The 16,398-nt window shown below is 39.6% G+C and overlaps 2 protein-coding genes across 9 annotated transcripts; both read right to left on the bottom strand.

Annotated features, from left to right (window-relative positions):
- Nucleotides 1-1,543: 1,543 nt before the first annotated feature.
- On the bottom strand, nt 1,544-3,514 carry LOC138938697 (transmembrane and coiled-coil domain-containing protein 6). Its single transcript, XM_070305887.1, has 6 exons — nt 3,026-3,514; nt 2,657-2,869; nt 2,345-2,526; nt 2,064-2,262; nt 1,799-1,970; nt 1,544-1,717 (listed from the first exon to the last, which is right to left on the bottom strand). Exons 1-6 carry the CDS (start codon nt 3,299-3,301, stop codon nt 1,608-1,610), a joined length of 1,152 nt encoding a protein of 383 aa, XP_070161988.1. The 5' UTR covers nt 3,302-3,514; the 3' UTR covers nt 1,544-1,607.
- A 1,156-nt stretch (nt 3,515-4,670) lies between these two features.
- On the bottom strand, nt 4,671-16,298 carry LOC138938900 (zinc finger protein 91). Of its 8 annotated transcripts, none has more exons than XM_070306285.1 (12): nt 16,205-16,298; nt 15,019-16,064; nt 11,966-13,083; nt 11,321-11,545; nt 10,972-11,172; nt 10,459-10,884; nt 9,756-10,235; nt 8,974-9,261; nt 8,104-8,559; nt 7,669-7,805; nt 7,347-7,462; nt 4,671-7,249 (listed from the first exon to the last, which is right to left on the bottom strand). In XM_070306285.1, the coding sequence occupies exons 3-12, from the start codon at nt 12,548-12,550 to the stop codon at nt 5,190-5,192; spliced, it is 4,974 nt and encodes a 1,657-aa protein (XP_070162386.1). In that variant the 5' UTR covers nt 12,551-13,083; nt 15,019-16,064; nt 16,205-16,298; the 3' UTR covers nt 4,671-5,189. The 8 variants fall into 8 exon arrangements, with proteins under 8 accessions (XP_070162386.1, XP_070162384.1, XP_070162391.1 ...); XM_070306283.1 differs by having other exon boundaries at nt 11,966-12,894; XM_070306290.1 differs by having other exon boundaries at nt 10,101-10,235; nt 11,966-12,894.
- Between the last annotated feature and the right edge of the window lie 100 nt (nt 16,299-16,398).

Raw genomic sequence — 16,398 nt, 5'->3', positions numbered from 1 at the left:
GGAATCGAACATCCCTAGCGTGGTGTGTCCGTTCGCCCTGTGTGTGTACGCAGCTGGGACTCTCCCTAACAAAAATAAATAATATATATTTGTAATTTAATGCGTATAATTCTCTAACATTTTTATTTAACATATGTTTTCTAGATTGGAGAAGAAGACGAAGGACGCAGATAGCAGAAAAGGAAATTGATCGATTAAAAGCATTGCTCGACGCTCGGAAACAGTAACATATTGATCGCGTAATTCTTGTAGCTGCAGAGTATCCTCCTGAAGGAGGACCGATACTCTGCAGCTACAAGAATTACGCGATCAATATGAGGCGCAGATGTTAATCGAGAAGAGATTGAACTTTTATATGAAAATAAAATCAATAACGTAGCATATATAGCATAGCAGTCGAAGAATTAAGACAGATACGCTCTACGATGCACGAATCAAGTTGAGTCGAGTAACTTGATTCGTGCATTGTAGGCCGCTTCGATTCCATTCTCGATCTTCGTGTCCGTAAGTTGCGAGCGAAAAGATATAATGTAAATAGATGATATTAATTATGTTAAGAATATTTGTAGGCTTAAAGGGAAGCAATAAATGTTTATTCAAATACATGATATTGATGGTGATGCCTATCTTCCTTCGTTATTGATCAGAGTTTTACATGGCTATGTGGGTGCGAACCATATAGAATGGACTGAGTGTTGCAATAGCAAACGCGCGCTCACTGTAGAAAAAGAGATACTACATGGGAGGTCTATTTTGTCTCTTTTCCTAGCATCTCATTGGTGATTTTGTCTCCCTCCATATAGAAAATTGAGATGCTAGGAAAAGAGACACATAGGCCTCCAATGTCGACCAAACTCAAAGAAATAAGCACGTAGTCCTATGTACTATATCTGTACATATATCTTTACAAAAAATACACAAAAAAAGTTTCGATTAGAGATATTAAACTTAATAAATAGAGCTATTTAAGCTTGATTAAAAATAAATAAAAATATTTGCAAAAATGTAAGTAAGAAGATTTTTCAATAGAAAGTAAATAAAACTATCGGCACTTGGATATAAAAAAAATCCACTTTGGCATCGTAAAATCCTCCGAGGAAAAAAGTTCTACTTAGGTACCGTATAAACTGTATAGTACATGCACACTTTCGCAATACATTACGCAATACGTTATTACATCGACAAAAAGCACGTGACGATTGAGCGATCGGCTTTAAGATTCATTCAACCGACATCGAAGAAATCAACATCCAAATTTCCTGCATATCATCGCGAAGAGAATATAGTAAGACAACATTCGTTAAAAATACACAGTTTCTTGATAATCCACCGCACATTTACATATATTTTATATGTAAATATCGTAACCATTATAGGTATATGTGTGAACACAATATAGAAGAGTTACATATTTTATAAATTAACGCGTTTATATCTTATAAGTATAATCTCTATGGAGCTGTCTTCTTTATTATAATAAAATTATATAATTATATAATTGTAAATATATTTTTCTATATTTGCATTACATACTTTAGAAATTATTTTTTTTAAAATACTGTATAATGTACCTTTCTGAAAAAAGAAGACATCCTTTTAACATTCGCTTATGCACAATTAGCAACTGAGAGAAAAGCCTGATTCAGTGCTGGTAAAAAAGCTACAAGATCTCTTATATTTTTACCAACACTGGGTGATCTGTGATTGTACAAATTTCCTGCAATTTATTACAATACAAATTAGATTATATCTCATTTATATTCTTTCTACATTTTTTTATTCAAATCAGCACAGTTACCTATTAACCACAAGGTTTCTCTTCTAATATGCATATATTGATGTGATAATAATTTATTCAATAAAAGACACAAGTTCTCATGTGAGTATTTCGAGTTCCTCAGTAGAATATCTGTTTTATCTTCGCAAGAATTATACAGTGTGTTAGCTAGTATACGTATAGATGCTGTAATCTGGAAAAAAAAACTAAATTTTGTGAATCTTTACTTTTAATTTTATAGTTTTATTATATATAGACGAAAGAGAAAGAGATAGAAATGGCAAACCTCGTTGACATGAGCTATTTCATCTGAGCCAAAAAATAATAGATAAAGATGATCAACAATTTGTGGCAAAATAGAGTGCAAATATGTCGTGCATATTGTTGAAGAGGATAACAATGCTAACAACCAAATAAAATCTGAATTCTCGTATAAGAAATTTCGCTTTATAATAACTTGAACAAGCTGTGCCATATCATTTTTTCTGTAAATATTAAAGCTATATTAAATATTTTCTTGTAAGCTTAACTAGTATATTTCAATGCATAAAAATGAATGATACTTACGATATCTCATAAAAACCCATATGTACATAATGTAAAAGTGCATATATTATAGATGGAAGTATTGAATCATCACAATTGGATAACAATAAAATTAAATATTTCAAACAATGCTGTGCATGTAAAACCGAAAAAGCTACATTGCTTCCTGCAACTAAATTACCAATTGTCCAAATGCATACATCCTGAAAAGAGAAGATAAATTTATGTACTTTTTAAAACTTCTATACAAGTTTGACAGGTAACAAAATTAACTTGAATTGACTAACTGACATTTTGCTCTTTTTTTATTTAATGTTAGTTAGATAAACTTACCAGCAATATATAATTTAAGCTTTCTAGTTCGATAAGTAGATATGGAATAATTGCTTTCCCCAATGCTGTACATGCTTTTGTATTTCCAAGAGCAATATTACAGCAGCAATTGGCTGCATATAATTGTAAAGTTGAATTGTTGCCAGACAAATCACGTATCAAGCCTGATAAACTTTGATCTACTCTTAAAAATGCATAAATATTTTCTTCCGACTAATAAATACAAGAAATTAAATAATATTATTATAGTCTACTATTTACATTGTCTCTTGTGATATATTATAGTTGTATAGGATATAATAAGTAAATTTACAATATATACAAAAAATGTCAAATAATTAAAAAAAATCAATTTTGTGAAAAATGTACCTGGATAAGAGCGTTAGGCAAATATCTATAATCTTCAAGAGTTATTCTTTTCTTCTTAAGAAGCTTTATTCTCTCAATAACATACTCGATCGAAAACAGTTCATTCCCTAGACATTCCCCCAAGTTTTTACGATTCTTACTCCACGCGGACGTACGATTCTGCTTTCTCGTTGTTAAAGTAGCTTCTCTCAATTCTACTCGGACATTTTCAACCGTATTATTGTCATTTGATCGCAGTTTGCCGGTTTCATCTATTTCTTCGTTGGTAGTTCTCATCTTAAATCGAATTTTATCGTATCCTTGTAAATAACGAAATATTTTAATAATTGGTTTAGATAACCTCTCTTTATTCGCATTTTTTTTGCATTACATATCTTGAAATTATTTTAGAGAACTTTGCACTTTGTTCCATTAATCACTATGTATGTTAACAAGTTCCTTTTGCATCAATGAAGAAATACAAACCAAAAAAACGCAGATAGACACATGTCACCTGCAATCTGCTATTAAAGAATGCGTTCGGAAATCCTACTCGTGGGATTGAGTAGCATTAAATTGTCCAATCAGAGCAAAGAAATCTTTCTCCCTATCGTTCTGATCAATCAAACGATTCAAAATTTTCCTAGAATCAAACAAAATGCATTTTTTATAACTGCACTATGGCTGCGGTGGAGAAGACGCTAGAGATGCTTCGAAGCATTGCATTAACCAATCAGAATAAAGAAATCTTTACTCTTTTTGTCCTGATTGGTCAATCAAACGCTTCGAAGCATTTCTAGATTCTCTTCCCGACCGCAACCTATATTATCCTCTTTCTGAATTTAAAATAAAATAGATGTATATACTGAGGCATTAGAAAGAAAAAAAAAATGAATAGCAAACGTGCTGCTATGGAAAACAAGACTGTTATTTTTAATTTTTGATAATATGATGGAGTGTTTAATGTTGTAAACGAAAAAACGTTATTTTATCAATGTTAATATCAATAACACTGTTGCTCTCTTTATCTTTTCATTTTCAGAATCGCATACCGAGGTTCGTTAAATCACAAATATAGTAAATATGTAAAAGATTCATTTTTCTTAGCTGCTGTTTTGCACTTTTCACATTTGCACTTGGTGGAGATGAAGATGACGCAAGTTGGACTGTGATATCAAAAGCAAAAAGTCAAAAATGATAAGACGGTAGATCTGTTACATCTTTCACGTTATGTATCATAGATCTCCAACTTTTATATATATATATACATCCTCCAATTAAAGTATCATTTTGTAGACAAAAATTATCGCGACAATTCTAGTATTGATTATATACACATTTCTGTAAATTATTCTATAAATGATGCAAAAAACATGACAAACTATTTCAATGTACATATCAATCAAGTCCGACATTTGCATTGCAATTATAATCTTACCTTTATCTAGTAAATTATTAATAATTTACAGATTAGAATTAAAAATCTGCAGATTTAGATAAATATGATTTTTTCCGGATAGTTCTATTTATTATGCGGATTGTATTTATAGCTTTATATATTTAGATATATATTATATATCTAAATATAAAAACACGCGTATATATATATATATATATATATATATATATATATATATATATATATGTATATATGTATATACACAGTGTGAGCATTTATTATCGTACATGATTGTGTATTGTACAAGATTGACAGTTTCAAATAAATATTTACAGTAATGATGGTCATAGAATTCACAAAATATGGCATAAAACACTATTAAGTTTACATATAGAGTATACTCGCATACATTCATTATCGCTTAAAGTTAATGAACAATATGTCAACAATGAATGTAAGAAACTGTAACAATATAAATGATTAATGCGTGGCAACTAAAACATGGCCGAAAAATTAATATTTTATTACATGATATAACAAATTTATATATATATGTATTCATAGAAATTTAGTTTAAATTAATTTATCGCTCTGATAAGTTCTGACTTTTATCATTAACTATCTCGAAAACAAAATCGTCGATTTTTATAATGCGCACTAACTTATAATTGTTCGCAAAGTTTTTTATATCATCTATTTCGGACCAGTCTTATATAGAAAAATGCGTGCAAATATGCCATGGACACAAATGTCCGCGATCATAACCGTTGAGTAAAAATGTTCCATTTATGTGGCAAGATTATTCTTAGTTTCGCCTGTGTTCGGATCCACGATGACCCTCTTTTTGTTTACGGTTGAGGTACCTAGAGATAGAGAGTGCGGTTCGGTAAGCGGCAGAAATCTGCCGTCGGCGCATTCCTTGAACAGGAGCTCTTTCACCCGCTGTCTTCCCTTCTCCTCCTCTTTATTGTTTATTTTGGGTACCTTTTCCATCATCAGTGTCAGCAACTCGACAATAAGATACGATTCGGGTTTATATAATCTTGTAAAGTGCAGTTTGATGTGTTCACCGATATTCTCGTCTTTTCGCGGAATATAATCGCAGTGCGGACATGGCGGAGTCATACGCTCGATGCCGTGACGACGCTTGTGCGCGTCCATCACATCCTTATCGGTAGTGGAGAACGGACAGCTGAGGCAACGGATCGTTTCTGCATCGGGCTCACCCGTCGCAGAAATGATACCCTTCTTTTGCATTAACAACAGGCTCTGTTTATCTTGATTGGAGGGTTGCAATGTGTTTGTCACATTGTTACCGGAAGACGCAACGGCGACGGATGATCGTGAGGATTTACGTGATGAAGTCGACGCGATAGCTACATCGGTGATACTGTCGTTGTCCACTGAAATATGTTCATCCTCGAACTGTCTGCGCGATGCTTGCGCTTCCGCGTTTGCCTGATGCTTCTTCAAATGCTGTATAAAATTCGCGTAATATTTGACAGAATAATCACATGTGTCGCAGCGATAACGTTGTTTAGCACCGTGTAGCGTTAGATGGACCCTGTACTGCTCGCGCTTCTCGAAAGCGGACGGACACTTGTGGCACTTGTAGCGCTTTTCCTTTAAACGGCCGTTCCGCAAGTAACCCTGATAAACAAAGTTGGGATTACCGCGCATGAAGATACCGAATTGCGGATCCGGTGGCGGTTGCACGGACAAAACGGGGGCTGAAACTGAAGCGGAGGAGGTAGCTGCAGCGGTGGTCGATGACGCCGTTGCAATCGTTTCGCCGCCGATTTCATTGTGTCGTCGGTGTACCACCTGGTGCTTGACCAGATTCTGTGCCGTTTTTGACGAATAGTCGCAATCGTTGCACTTAAACCGATTGTTCGAACCGTGTAAAGTCATGTGATATTCCAAAGCATCTAGCCTGAAATAGCGCGCTGGACATTTAGCACACGTGAACACCTGATTCCCTCCAGTCCTTTGAACGGCCGACACGCCGCTGTTGTTCGCGTTCTCATTGATTTCGACGACGATCCACGCAACATTGGGCACGCCACTGTTATTGCTCTCCTGATTCCCCGCCTCGACGCATGCCGTCGCGGGCGGTGGATAACGTTGTGAATGCCCATACAGAGATAACAAATACTTAGTGCGCTCTTGATACTCGCTCGAATGCGCTTTTTGATGAGCCAGAAGATGCGTCGACTGACGTGCCGCGTACGAACACCATTGGCACGAATGCGCTAGCTCTGTGGTATGATAGCGCAAATGGATACGCAATTCCTTCTCGCATAGGAATCGCGCCGGACATTTGCCGCAACAATGTACCAAACGAGAGTCGTGTAAATCAGGTTCGGTGCCCAATACTGGGGTGTGCGTCATGCCGAGTAGAGTGGCTAGATCACTCGCCTGTTGAGAATCGGGCCGTGTCTCGTCGACTAGGCAGTGAACGGTGCCCAGAGATCCCGCATGCATCTCCGTATGCGCGATCATAATTTCCCGACGCGCGCAGGTGAAGCTACAATCTGTGCAGGCAATCAAGGGACCTTGAGCCGGTGTATCTACGTGCATCGTCTCATGGTCGCGTACCTCCGCACGACGCGACGATACATAGGGACAGTGACGACATTTGAGCATCTTCGTCAGCGTGCCATCTGGTCGCGATACCCAGACGAGCGGAGCGTCCGGAAGAGCGCGGGTGTCTAGGAGAAGCGACGGTGGTGGTGGCGGTGGTGGGACTACACCCGGAGCGGCTTTTGAAGTTGTCGTTACATTATTACGCGACGTTATTTGAATCACTTGTTCTATAGATGCTTCGTTCTTTGTTCGAGAAATGCCTATAAAGCAAATATTTGAAATTGTGACAAATGTTTGAATATTATATGTATGTATGTGTGTGTGTTCCAATTTGAATGTACAATCTATGAAACTTACCGACGTCGGAAATCGACACTTGTTGCAATTTACCCTTGGAACTTGGCGAATCCATGTTTTGCTGATGGATAGCAGCCAACTCTTCTCCGTGAAGTCTAGCGTGCTCCAACAGTTCTCTGTAGCATAACAAATAGAAAAATGGCATTATATATAAATATTATATATCTTATGCTTTTTTTAATACACTCTTCTTTACATAACAAAGTTAGCACGCTTAAAAAAAAAAAAAACAAAAAAAAACTGTCAGCTACTGTGAGCTACTATTCCATATTAAAAGGAAATAATGTTCATGTTCATAAAATGCGTTACCAGCGACACATACGCCTTTGTACTAACGTAGTATGGACAAAGATAGCATTTGAATATAGCTTCCAAATTTGGCCGATGGTGCATCCTATGAAGAGACAGAGTCGCAGCATCAGGTGCTGAAAAGGGACAATCCCCACAACCAAATGGATTCTGTGAAAAAGACAAAGAAGCATATTAAATTGGATTTTGTTAAAGGTAACTGAATATAAAAATATGAAGATTAAAAGCAAGAAAGAGAGAGAAGAATATTTCTTTTACATCAACTATTTGCGTGTCTAGTAATAGTGGCTCCGCTTATATTATTTAATTATCTGCTCAGGTAACATATTTATATTTTCTTTCTTTTTTCAAAGCAATATTATTCCGAGAAGGAATATTTAAATTCGAGCACAATTGCTTTACGACCGCAAGAAATAAGATATAATATATTTGACAGTATAAAACTTACTCTTTCTTCGGTGGGTTCCTGATCAGCAGATTCATAATGGGACTTAACGTGTAACAAAACGGTGTCTTTATTGAAATCTCGAAAATTGCAACGTTTGCACTTCCACTGAATGCGTTTGCTCTCATCTGTCGCTGTAGATATAGAAAGCGCACCGCCGCTGCTAGTAGTATGTATATACGTAATTGGATTGTTCTTCAGCAGAGACTGTCCGCGACTCTTGATTGCCGCTTTAAGCGGTGGTGGAGGTCGCAAACTCACATCGACATTATGACCGTTCTGATTCGTCTCGCTCGATGACAAGATCGTAACGGGAGATTGTGATGCGAGATCAATCGTTGGAACGTACTCTTTGTTGTTGTCTACGATTAACAACTTTGTCGAGGCAAGCCCGTCAGAGTTGGCTTCTTCTATGCTACGTTCCTCCATATGATCTTCGTCCCATGGTTGCTGTTCTACCTGTACCAGAAAACATTGCTCTATGTAAACAGAATTTTGCGTATGACAAAATATTGAATGATGTAATCATGAAATACATTTATCAAACTACATCTACGCCAAAAATTTTGTATCGCATTCTTAATGAAAAATCGGTTTTGTTTGATATTTACATAATTTTCAAAAATATCGATCTGAAACTCTTTTGTAAAGAAAGATAGAATCGATATTTTTTTTTCCCGTTTATAATTACTAAGAATATGCTTATAATGAGTGTCACAGTGTCAATCAAGGCGTTTGAGCGCCATGGCCGAATTGTGGTGCCGAGATTCTGTCATCCCTTTCACAAGGCAAATTATTGCATATTAAATCATTACGCTCGATATGATATAAGTCAATGAGTTATTATGTAACTATTAAGATTCATTATTTCACCTGTGCGAGGTATTTGTTATACTTGGAATAATTCCGTCGACCTGTCTCATCCGTCATGAGCACTCTGGCGGTCGTATGCACTGCGTCTTTAGCTGCTTTAAGTTTAATATGTTTTGTGATGTCCCATCGCCAGTTAGAACGATACGCGCACATAGAACACTCGAACGGCTTCCGGTTTAAATGACCGACTATATGAACGTGAAAGCGACTTGCGGTGGAAGCCCAAAACGGACAATGGGGACATTTGAATACTCGCCGCCCGGTCGGATGTGTCGGACCACCTTCAACCTGATAAAAGTTTTTTTTTTATCGTAACAAACTCAGGATGCCAATAATGAACTAGTAACAAACTAGAAGAGAGATGCTCGACATCCACTATGCAATATGTAAAGCACATTCTTAATAATAAACGAAAAAAAAAAAAGAATAAAAAAAAAATAACGAGGCTCTAATTAACATTCTCTAATTAATGTTTCGCGATACACAGAGCTTCTGCACACTTCTAAGATATATGCTTTATATGTGCTAACACACTAACACTAGTAGTATAATAGATCTTTAACTATTTTACAAAAAATATAAATTATATAAAACATATGGCTAAAATAAATATTCATACAGCGATAAAAAAAAGTTTATTTCACATAAACGCCCGCGTTCCACGAATAACTTTTTAGCTGCTTTATATAGATCGCAGTGATTTTCGCAGAGAATCGCGATATCTTTTCGCGTAGTAACTTTCTTATCTCATATACATAGATCATTATCATCAAGCACTGTACCGAGGATCCAGAAGAATTTAATCCTCTGAGATTCGCGTCCCAATCCATTTGCGATGGAAAAGAGTATTCACCACGGTAAGACGAGGTCATGCGGACGTCCGAGCAATTCGTTATTTTCTCTAAACTACTATCGATGGACGATGTTGTGTCGTTGCGCGAATGGCAGCATTGCATGTGCACTTGAAGATCAGTTGTACTCTTGCAACGTCTTCTACACTTAGGACAACGTGTCGTACCCACGGATACGCTGAGCGCAGTGTGATGTGTCTGTTTATGGCAAGCTAGTTCCTCCATGCTACTAGCTTTAAACGTACACCAGCATTTCAAATCGTTCTCGCTACTTACAGCTACCTCTGGCACGCCGTTATTATTAATCGACGCCGACGTCGTTAGTTTTTCCTTAAGCTTATCGAAGAAGGAAGCGTTCTTTCTCTCAAATATACCGGCCGCGGTATTGAGGTCCCTCTTCGAATTCGCGGCCTGAAAAATCAAATGATAAACGGTAATAAAATAAAAACACACTGCAACAAAATGACGAAAACATATAGCGAATTCGGTCAGATGCATTAGTGTGCATTGGTGCGCACATAAAGATTATCGTATACAAATTTACAATAGTATAAGTAATTAAAATTATATGTGTATTACATTCACGTTTTACGCAACAACGAAAACAAATTGTTTCGCTCAATAAACAACTAACCTCTTTATTTCCATACATTTTGGCCAGTTCTGTATCCCTCGCAATTTGCGCCAACTCGGGTCTCACTCTGACCCGTGGAACCTTCAGCAGAGTTGTGGATGGCCCACTATTGCCAATTGTATTATTGGGCTTAGAATTAGCTAAACTTAATGGAATTAATCGTGGCAGTGGTTTCCTTGGCTTGGGTGAAGCAATCGGGGCGTGACATTCCGCTAAATGACGTTGCATCTCGGAATCCCAGGCTGTTATAAATTGACATCCCTTTTCTTCGCATTTCAATGCAATGCATTCGGCATTGGCTAAAGCGCTTCTCTTATCGTCTATTGAAATCAACGAATGATCCGATACGAATGAATCGGTAGAATTGGCCGACGTGGTTGTACTTGCAGTTTTATTTAACGCTGCTCGAAAGTCACTCGCTCCAACCTAACGGACATATTAAACATGATTATTTAACACGACTAATCAATATATTTCAACAAAGAATATAACAATCGTGTATGCTTGCGTTACCTGATTATAACGTTTCGGACTATTTCGTGGCTTACGTTCAAAAGCGTTATTACTTTTGCGGTTGACATGACTCACTGGTGGGTCGTGATGATACGACTCGTGCACCGTTAAGCTCTGACGGATATCAGCAGTAAAATTACAAGCGCGACATTTGAAAGCACCTCCACCTCCATGATTCCGCATATGTCTTTCTAGATTCCACTGAAAAATAGCGTTAAAAAAGATACACGTATAATTTATATAGATATAATCTTAAAGTAATCGCAAGCTTCTCTTCAAACCCCTGGAAAATTTGTGATTTATAATCACTCGTCTCTCGGAAACCAAGTAGGATTATGAAGAAACAAACCTTATACGCTGAACTAAAATCACAAGCATCGCACTTGATCATCGGCATAGAATGATATTTAACATGCTTAGTATAACGCGCTCTGATGTGCGTCATGTAATCGCATTTTGCGCATCGAAAGAATTTTCTTTTCAAATGATGCACTCTTTGGTGAGTTTCAAGATCTTTCACGTTCAACGAACACGTAGGGCAACGATTTTCGACTGGATTGTGCCCGTTTTTACCCTAAAAATTACAATAAAACATATTCCTGCGAACTGATCAGTGTATTGTCTTCATATGAATCATTCGCTTAATACGTCGTCACACTAGAGAAAACTCCGATCGTGTAAATGTAAATTAGTAACGCGCAACGTACCTTAGCGCTTATCGCCTTGCCTTTTATCGCGTATTTCGCGTTTTCACAAAAACAGCTTCTACTTAAAAAAAAAAAAAAAAAGAGAGAGAGAGAGAGAGAGAGAGAGAGAGAGAGAGAGAGAGAGAGAGAGAGAGGGAAAGATGAAATATGTAAAAGTAAAAGAATAATAATAATAATAATAATAATAATAATAAAAAAAACCCCGAACACGAGAGCGCAAAACGAAGACAGAGTCTAGGATATGAATCCGGACGGGAGAGGAACGGCCTTGCCGTTGCCTTGCTCACCTTATACTTGTGCTCCTTACGGAGATGCTCCAAGTAGGCCTTGATATCGGGTAGCATTCTGGGTGGTTTGCAGCTCTTGCACTCGTAAGAAGCCTGCTCGTTCGTCGTCTCGATCGTTCCTTCTTCGGTTCTCATCTCCACGTCCACGTCAACGTCAATGTCAACGTCAACGATATCGTCGCCGTTGTCCGATGTCGCCTCTTCGTTCCCCTCGTCGACGATAGCTGTCATGGTCACCTCGTCGCCGCTACCGTTGTCGCCGTCGTCGTCTTCCTCGTCGTCCATTTCGTTCGCCATGTCGATGCTCGCCGTGTCCGTCATCTTCCCCGTATCTTTGGCTTTCTTCTCCTCCTCGTCGCATCTCTTCGCGTCGAGCTCCTCCTCCCCCTCCTCCTCCTCCTCCTCATAACTCGCGGTCTCTTTAAGGTTACTTTCCGATCTGCGGGTAGCGTCCGTCCTCGTCCGTTGCTGCTGCGATCGCGGTCGCAGTGCGCGCAACCGGGGCAGCCTTCCCGACATCTTGGACGAGAGTCGCGCACTTCCGCGCAGATTTCTTCTCTCGCCCTTGCCCGCCGCGGCCAACATGGCGTTCAGGAATAATTATCCCAGCAATCTCTACGCGTTGCCGCGATCGTCGATCCTCGTCATCCTCGGAGCCGATGGTCACCGTCTGGCGACGACGATAACGATCACCTCTCCGCAGCGTCCAACCGCGTCTTCTGGCGACACGATCGCGGAACAATGGCACGGACTTTCGTCGCCTGTCGCCTGTCACCTCCTCCGAACGTTCACCCGCTTCGCGACGCACTCGCTCTAATAGAAGGGGCGATTAAAAAGCTTTATCGGAGCGATATCGCGATCTGTCAGCGCGTCGATCATCCGGCTACTGGACTGCCTTTTCACCGTTGTCGTCCTCGACACGTGTGCGGCTGTAACAAATTCCGGTTCACGTTACGCTCCGAGCGGATGTGCGTGCGCGCGCGCGCGCGCGCACATACATCTGTTCCTCTCGGCACAATGGAGGAAGCGATCTAGACGCGCTTCAACGATGACGATGGCAACAACAATGGCAATGATGCTCTGTCATATCCTCTTTTTGTTATTCTTTCTTTCTTTTCCTACCGATAGAGATGAGAATTAGCCTTTAATTATGTAAGATTATTTCTCTTCTCTTACGAGGGAATAATTTTTTCCTACCCTCCGCGTTGTCTCCTCCACTCGCGTCCCGGATCTATCGGTATCGTAGGCGCGTCTCGATCGTTACTAAACTCCGTAAACGAGGAGATCTATCGCGGTGTGCGATATCGCAATATCGCCGAGCCACGAAACTTTGCATCATGCTCGTGAAATCATGCGCGGTGAACGGATTACGTTTCGGAGAGCGCGTAAACTTCCTCTCCCTTCCTCGCGATCTCCGCGATAATTCTTCGGAGAATGATTTATGCGAAATTTCTTTACCTTAAAAATTAACCGCTTACTCTACTATATCCTTTAGAAAGTATATATACATAATCAGCCCAAATAATATAATACATTCCCCTCGTTTAAAATGCAAAAAGGGCAGAAAAACGCGTGTGTGACTATGCGAGATAATTTTTTTTTTTTGATGCATACTTTGCGGCGATTTATCGTTTCGCGCCAACATACGATGAACGCTAAACATATGGCTACGATATCAATGATCGGTATTGACGTTGAATCTCCTCGATCTATTATATAATCGACGCCGTAAACGAGCTATGGAAAAGTTCCAATGTCATTAGATTAGATATATTTTTTACACTTTACGTTCGAAAGGAAGTAAGCTGTAGATTGAGGAGGCGTTAGGAGTGGAGGCGTCGCAAGAAAGTACAGCTGATTATGACAGGAACAGAATTCGTGACACGCCCGCCGTTGTTTACCAAGAATCGTTGAGGAGAGTCGTGTTATTGGCTCGTGATTCCGCGAGAACGCAGATCGAATTTAATGGCTAAAGTGGCTTTCACGGCCGCAAGAAATCTCACATCGTGCCACTGATATTGACGCCATGATTAATCCCGCGCCACTGACGTATACATGCGCTCTTACTCGCGATGGGTATCCGCGTTCACGGAGGAAACACGTCATCGATGATTCGCCTGCTTGGAGAATCCAAACGAGATCAAAATTCGAAGAAGCGTCTTTTTAATCTTTCACATATGTAAACGTCTCTCTTAAATATTTTTACGATATACTATTTAAAAAATTTAAATGGCAATCATATTAAAGTAAAATTATATATATTTATTTTAAATCTTGATCTTTCTTCGAAAGATGTTTCTTGCAAAAATCCCATGATATATATATATATATAATGCATATTTTGTTTCGATCGTTACAGCTACCTCGTGCCCTTAAAGATTGATACTTACGTTACGCGATATAAAATATATAAAATTATATAAAATTTTTCAAAAAGAATACACTACACTATACGTCTCTTTGCGAGATAAATTTCGAAGAAAATTAATTTTAATTTGCACAACGGGGAATGTATGAAAGATTACTCAGAGTGCCCGCATACGTGTTCGATTTTAGTTTCTCGTCCCGAAAATATCCGGTAGAGAAGAGCGTGGGCGGAAATGGACGCGCAACGGGTCGACTCGGAAAATTCAATGGACGCTCGTTTACCCGAGCGCGCGCGCAATATTTTAGATGACGCGGAGGATCATTATCGTGTAACTCGTAGAGACTCGATAAACTCTGACCGTAGTAACTCGATTGATTCGTTGGGATAACGGTTTCGGCATCGGTTGCGATCCCTGTCTTTGAGATTCTTTCCTAGAAATCGGCGCGATAAGATTGTAAAACGAATTACATGGAATTAATTAGGTGGCCATTTTGCAAGGCTACGGTTCTTTGAGATCGGGAGGAGGTGAACGGAGGGGATTCTAGGATCTACTATCGCGCGACGAGAGCTGCTTTCTATTTCTATCTTTATACGTCGATATACCCTTGTTTTCATCGTTGACGAGGATTTAATAACGCGAATGAGGCGCGCGAGACGTCCGTTGAGCGCTTAATTGGAAACAAACCTTCTGTGAGTGTTTTGCGAGTAGGTTATCTTGCTACCGAGGTGCGCTATCGTGGTAGAGCGGTGGCAACGACGTCGCGTGACGATTAGTGTCGCGTCAATCGACGAGCATCGGCTAACGAGAGGAAGGGCCCGAAGCCCGAGGACCTATTAATCGCCACGTTCGTCCGTTCGTCGATCGAGAGTATCGACGTTCGATGTTTCGTCTCTCGAAAGTATCAACGGCGGCATGAAAGACATCTTCCTCTTAGCTCCCCTTAGAGTACCCCACCTCTCTCGATTTTATCCCTATCCCTCCTCTCTCTTCCTCTCACTCTCTATTTCTCCAACTGTCGCGCCAAGCTCTTCCGTTCTCTCCGGTTTCGATCGCGAATACCTCTCGTCGTCGGCGTAAACACTGGCCGACGGAGCGGATGGCGGATCGTAGGAAGACTACAAGGAGCCGAGAGAGCGGGCGCAGCCCCTTCCTTCCCTTCCCCCTTCTGCCGCGCCCCGCGGTCGGTAGGTCGGTCGGACTCGACTGGCGGCTGGCGGCTGGCGGCAGCTGCGGCGACGACGGCAACGGTGATGGCGAGGTGGCGCAAGGTTGGGCGCCATCTGCAATTCCAATCCGGATATCGGGAGGAGATTCCCGTAGCCTTCTTCTCGCGCCTCTTCATCCTTTTTCTTTTCCTCGATTGCCTTTCCTACCACGGTCTTCGTTCGTTGGTTGGCTTTGGCTTGACTCCTGCGATATTCTCCCACAAGAAAGAGCGATCGTCCGAAAGTGCTGATGCTAAAAAATGATGATCATGATGATGATGATGATGACGTCACTACTAATGATCTTTAATTATGTAACAGTTCCTACTGTATACTTGTAAACTTTGGAATGATACTTGACAATGAGTGCGCTTTTGTTTTTTTCTTTTCTCAGCCGTTATCCAACATAACATAATCATCTATTATGTCCTGTATTAGGTCTAGTTCCCATTGAGAAAGATCTTTTGCTTTATTCCGTCGTTATCTCAAGGAGGTACCACTTTCCTCCTATATCCAATTTTTATTCTGAAAAAATATACTTTTATTCTCCAAGAGATATCATATCATTTTTTCAATCCCATACCGCATCGCTCGCATTCTTTGTTTATCTTCTTTATAAATAAGATATATGGCGTTGATGTACAAGACATCTCCACGATCGTTACCGTTATATTTCAGCTTCACGTTAATCTCGATGGTCTCCGATTTATTATAATCCGAAGCAAGAGGATTTTCGATTTCAATTCGGAGTCGTTTCCCCCCCCCCCCCCCAACAAAAATATGTCGGGGAACGTCATCATTCGTCGCAGGAGTTTTCAATTTTCGTCAAACGTGCGATAGAAATAATAAGGATGAATGA

Source organism: Polyergus mexicanus, unplaced genomic scaffold, assembly GCF_030449975.1.
Source record: "Polyergus mexicanus isolate NDT 795.1 unplaced genomic scaffold, iyPolMexi1.0 SCAF_13, whole genome shotgun sequence".
NCBI lineage: Eukaryota > Metazoa > Arthropoda > Insecta > Hymenoptera > Formicidae > Polyergus > Polyergus mexicanus.
Note: the sequence above shows the minus strand (reverse complement) of the source record. Positions and strands in the feature narration are given on the sequence as shown.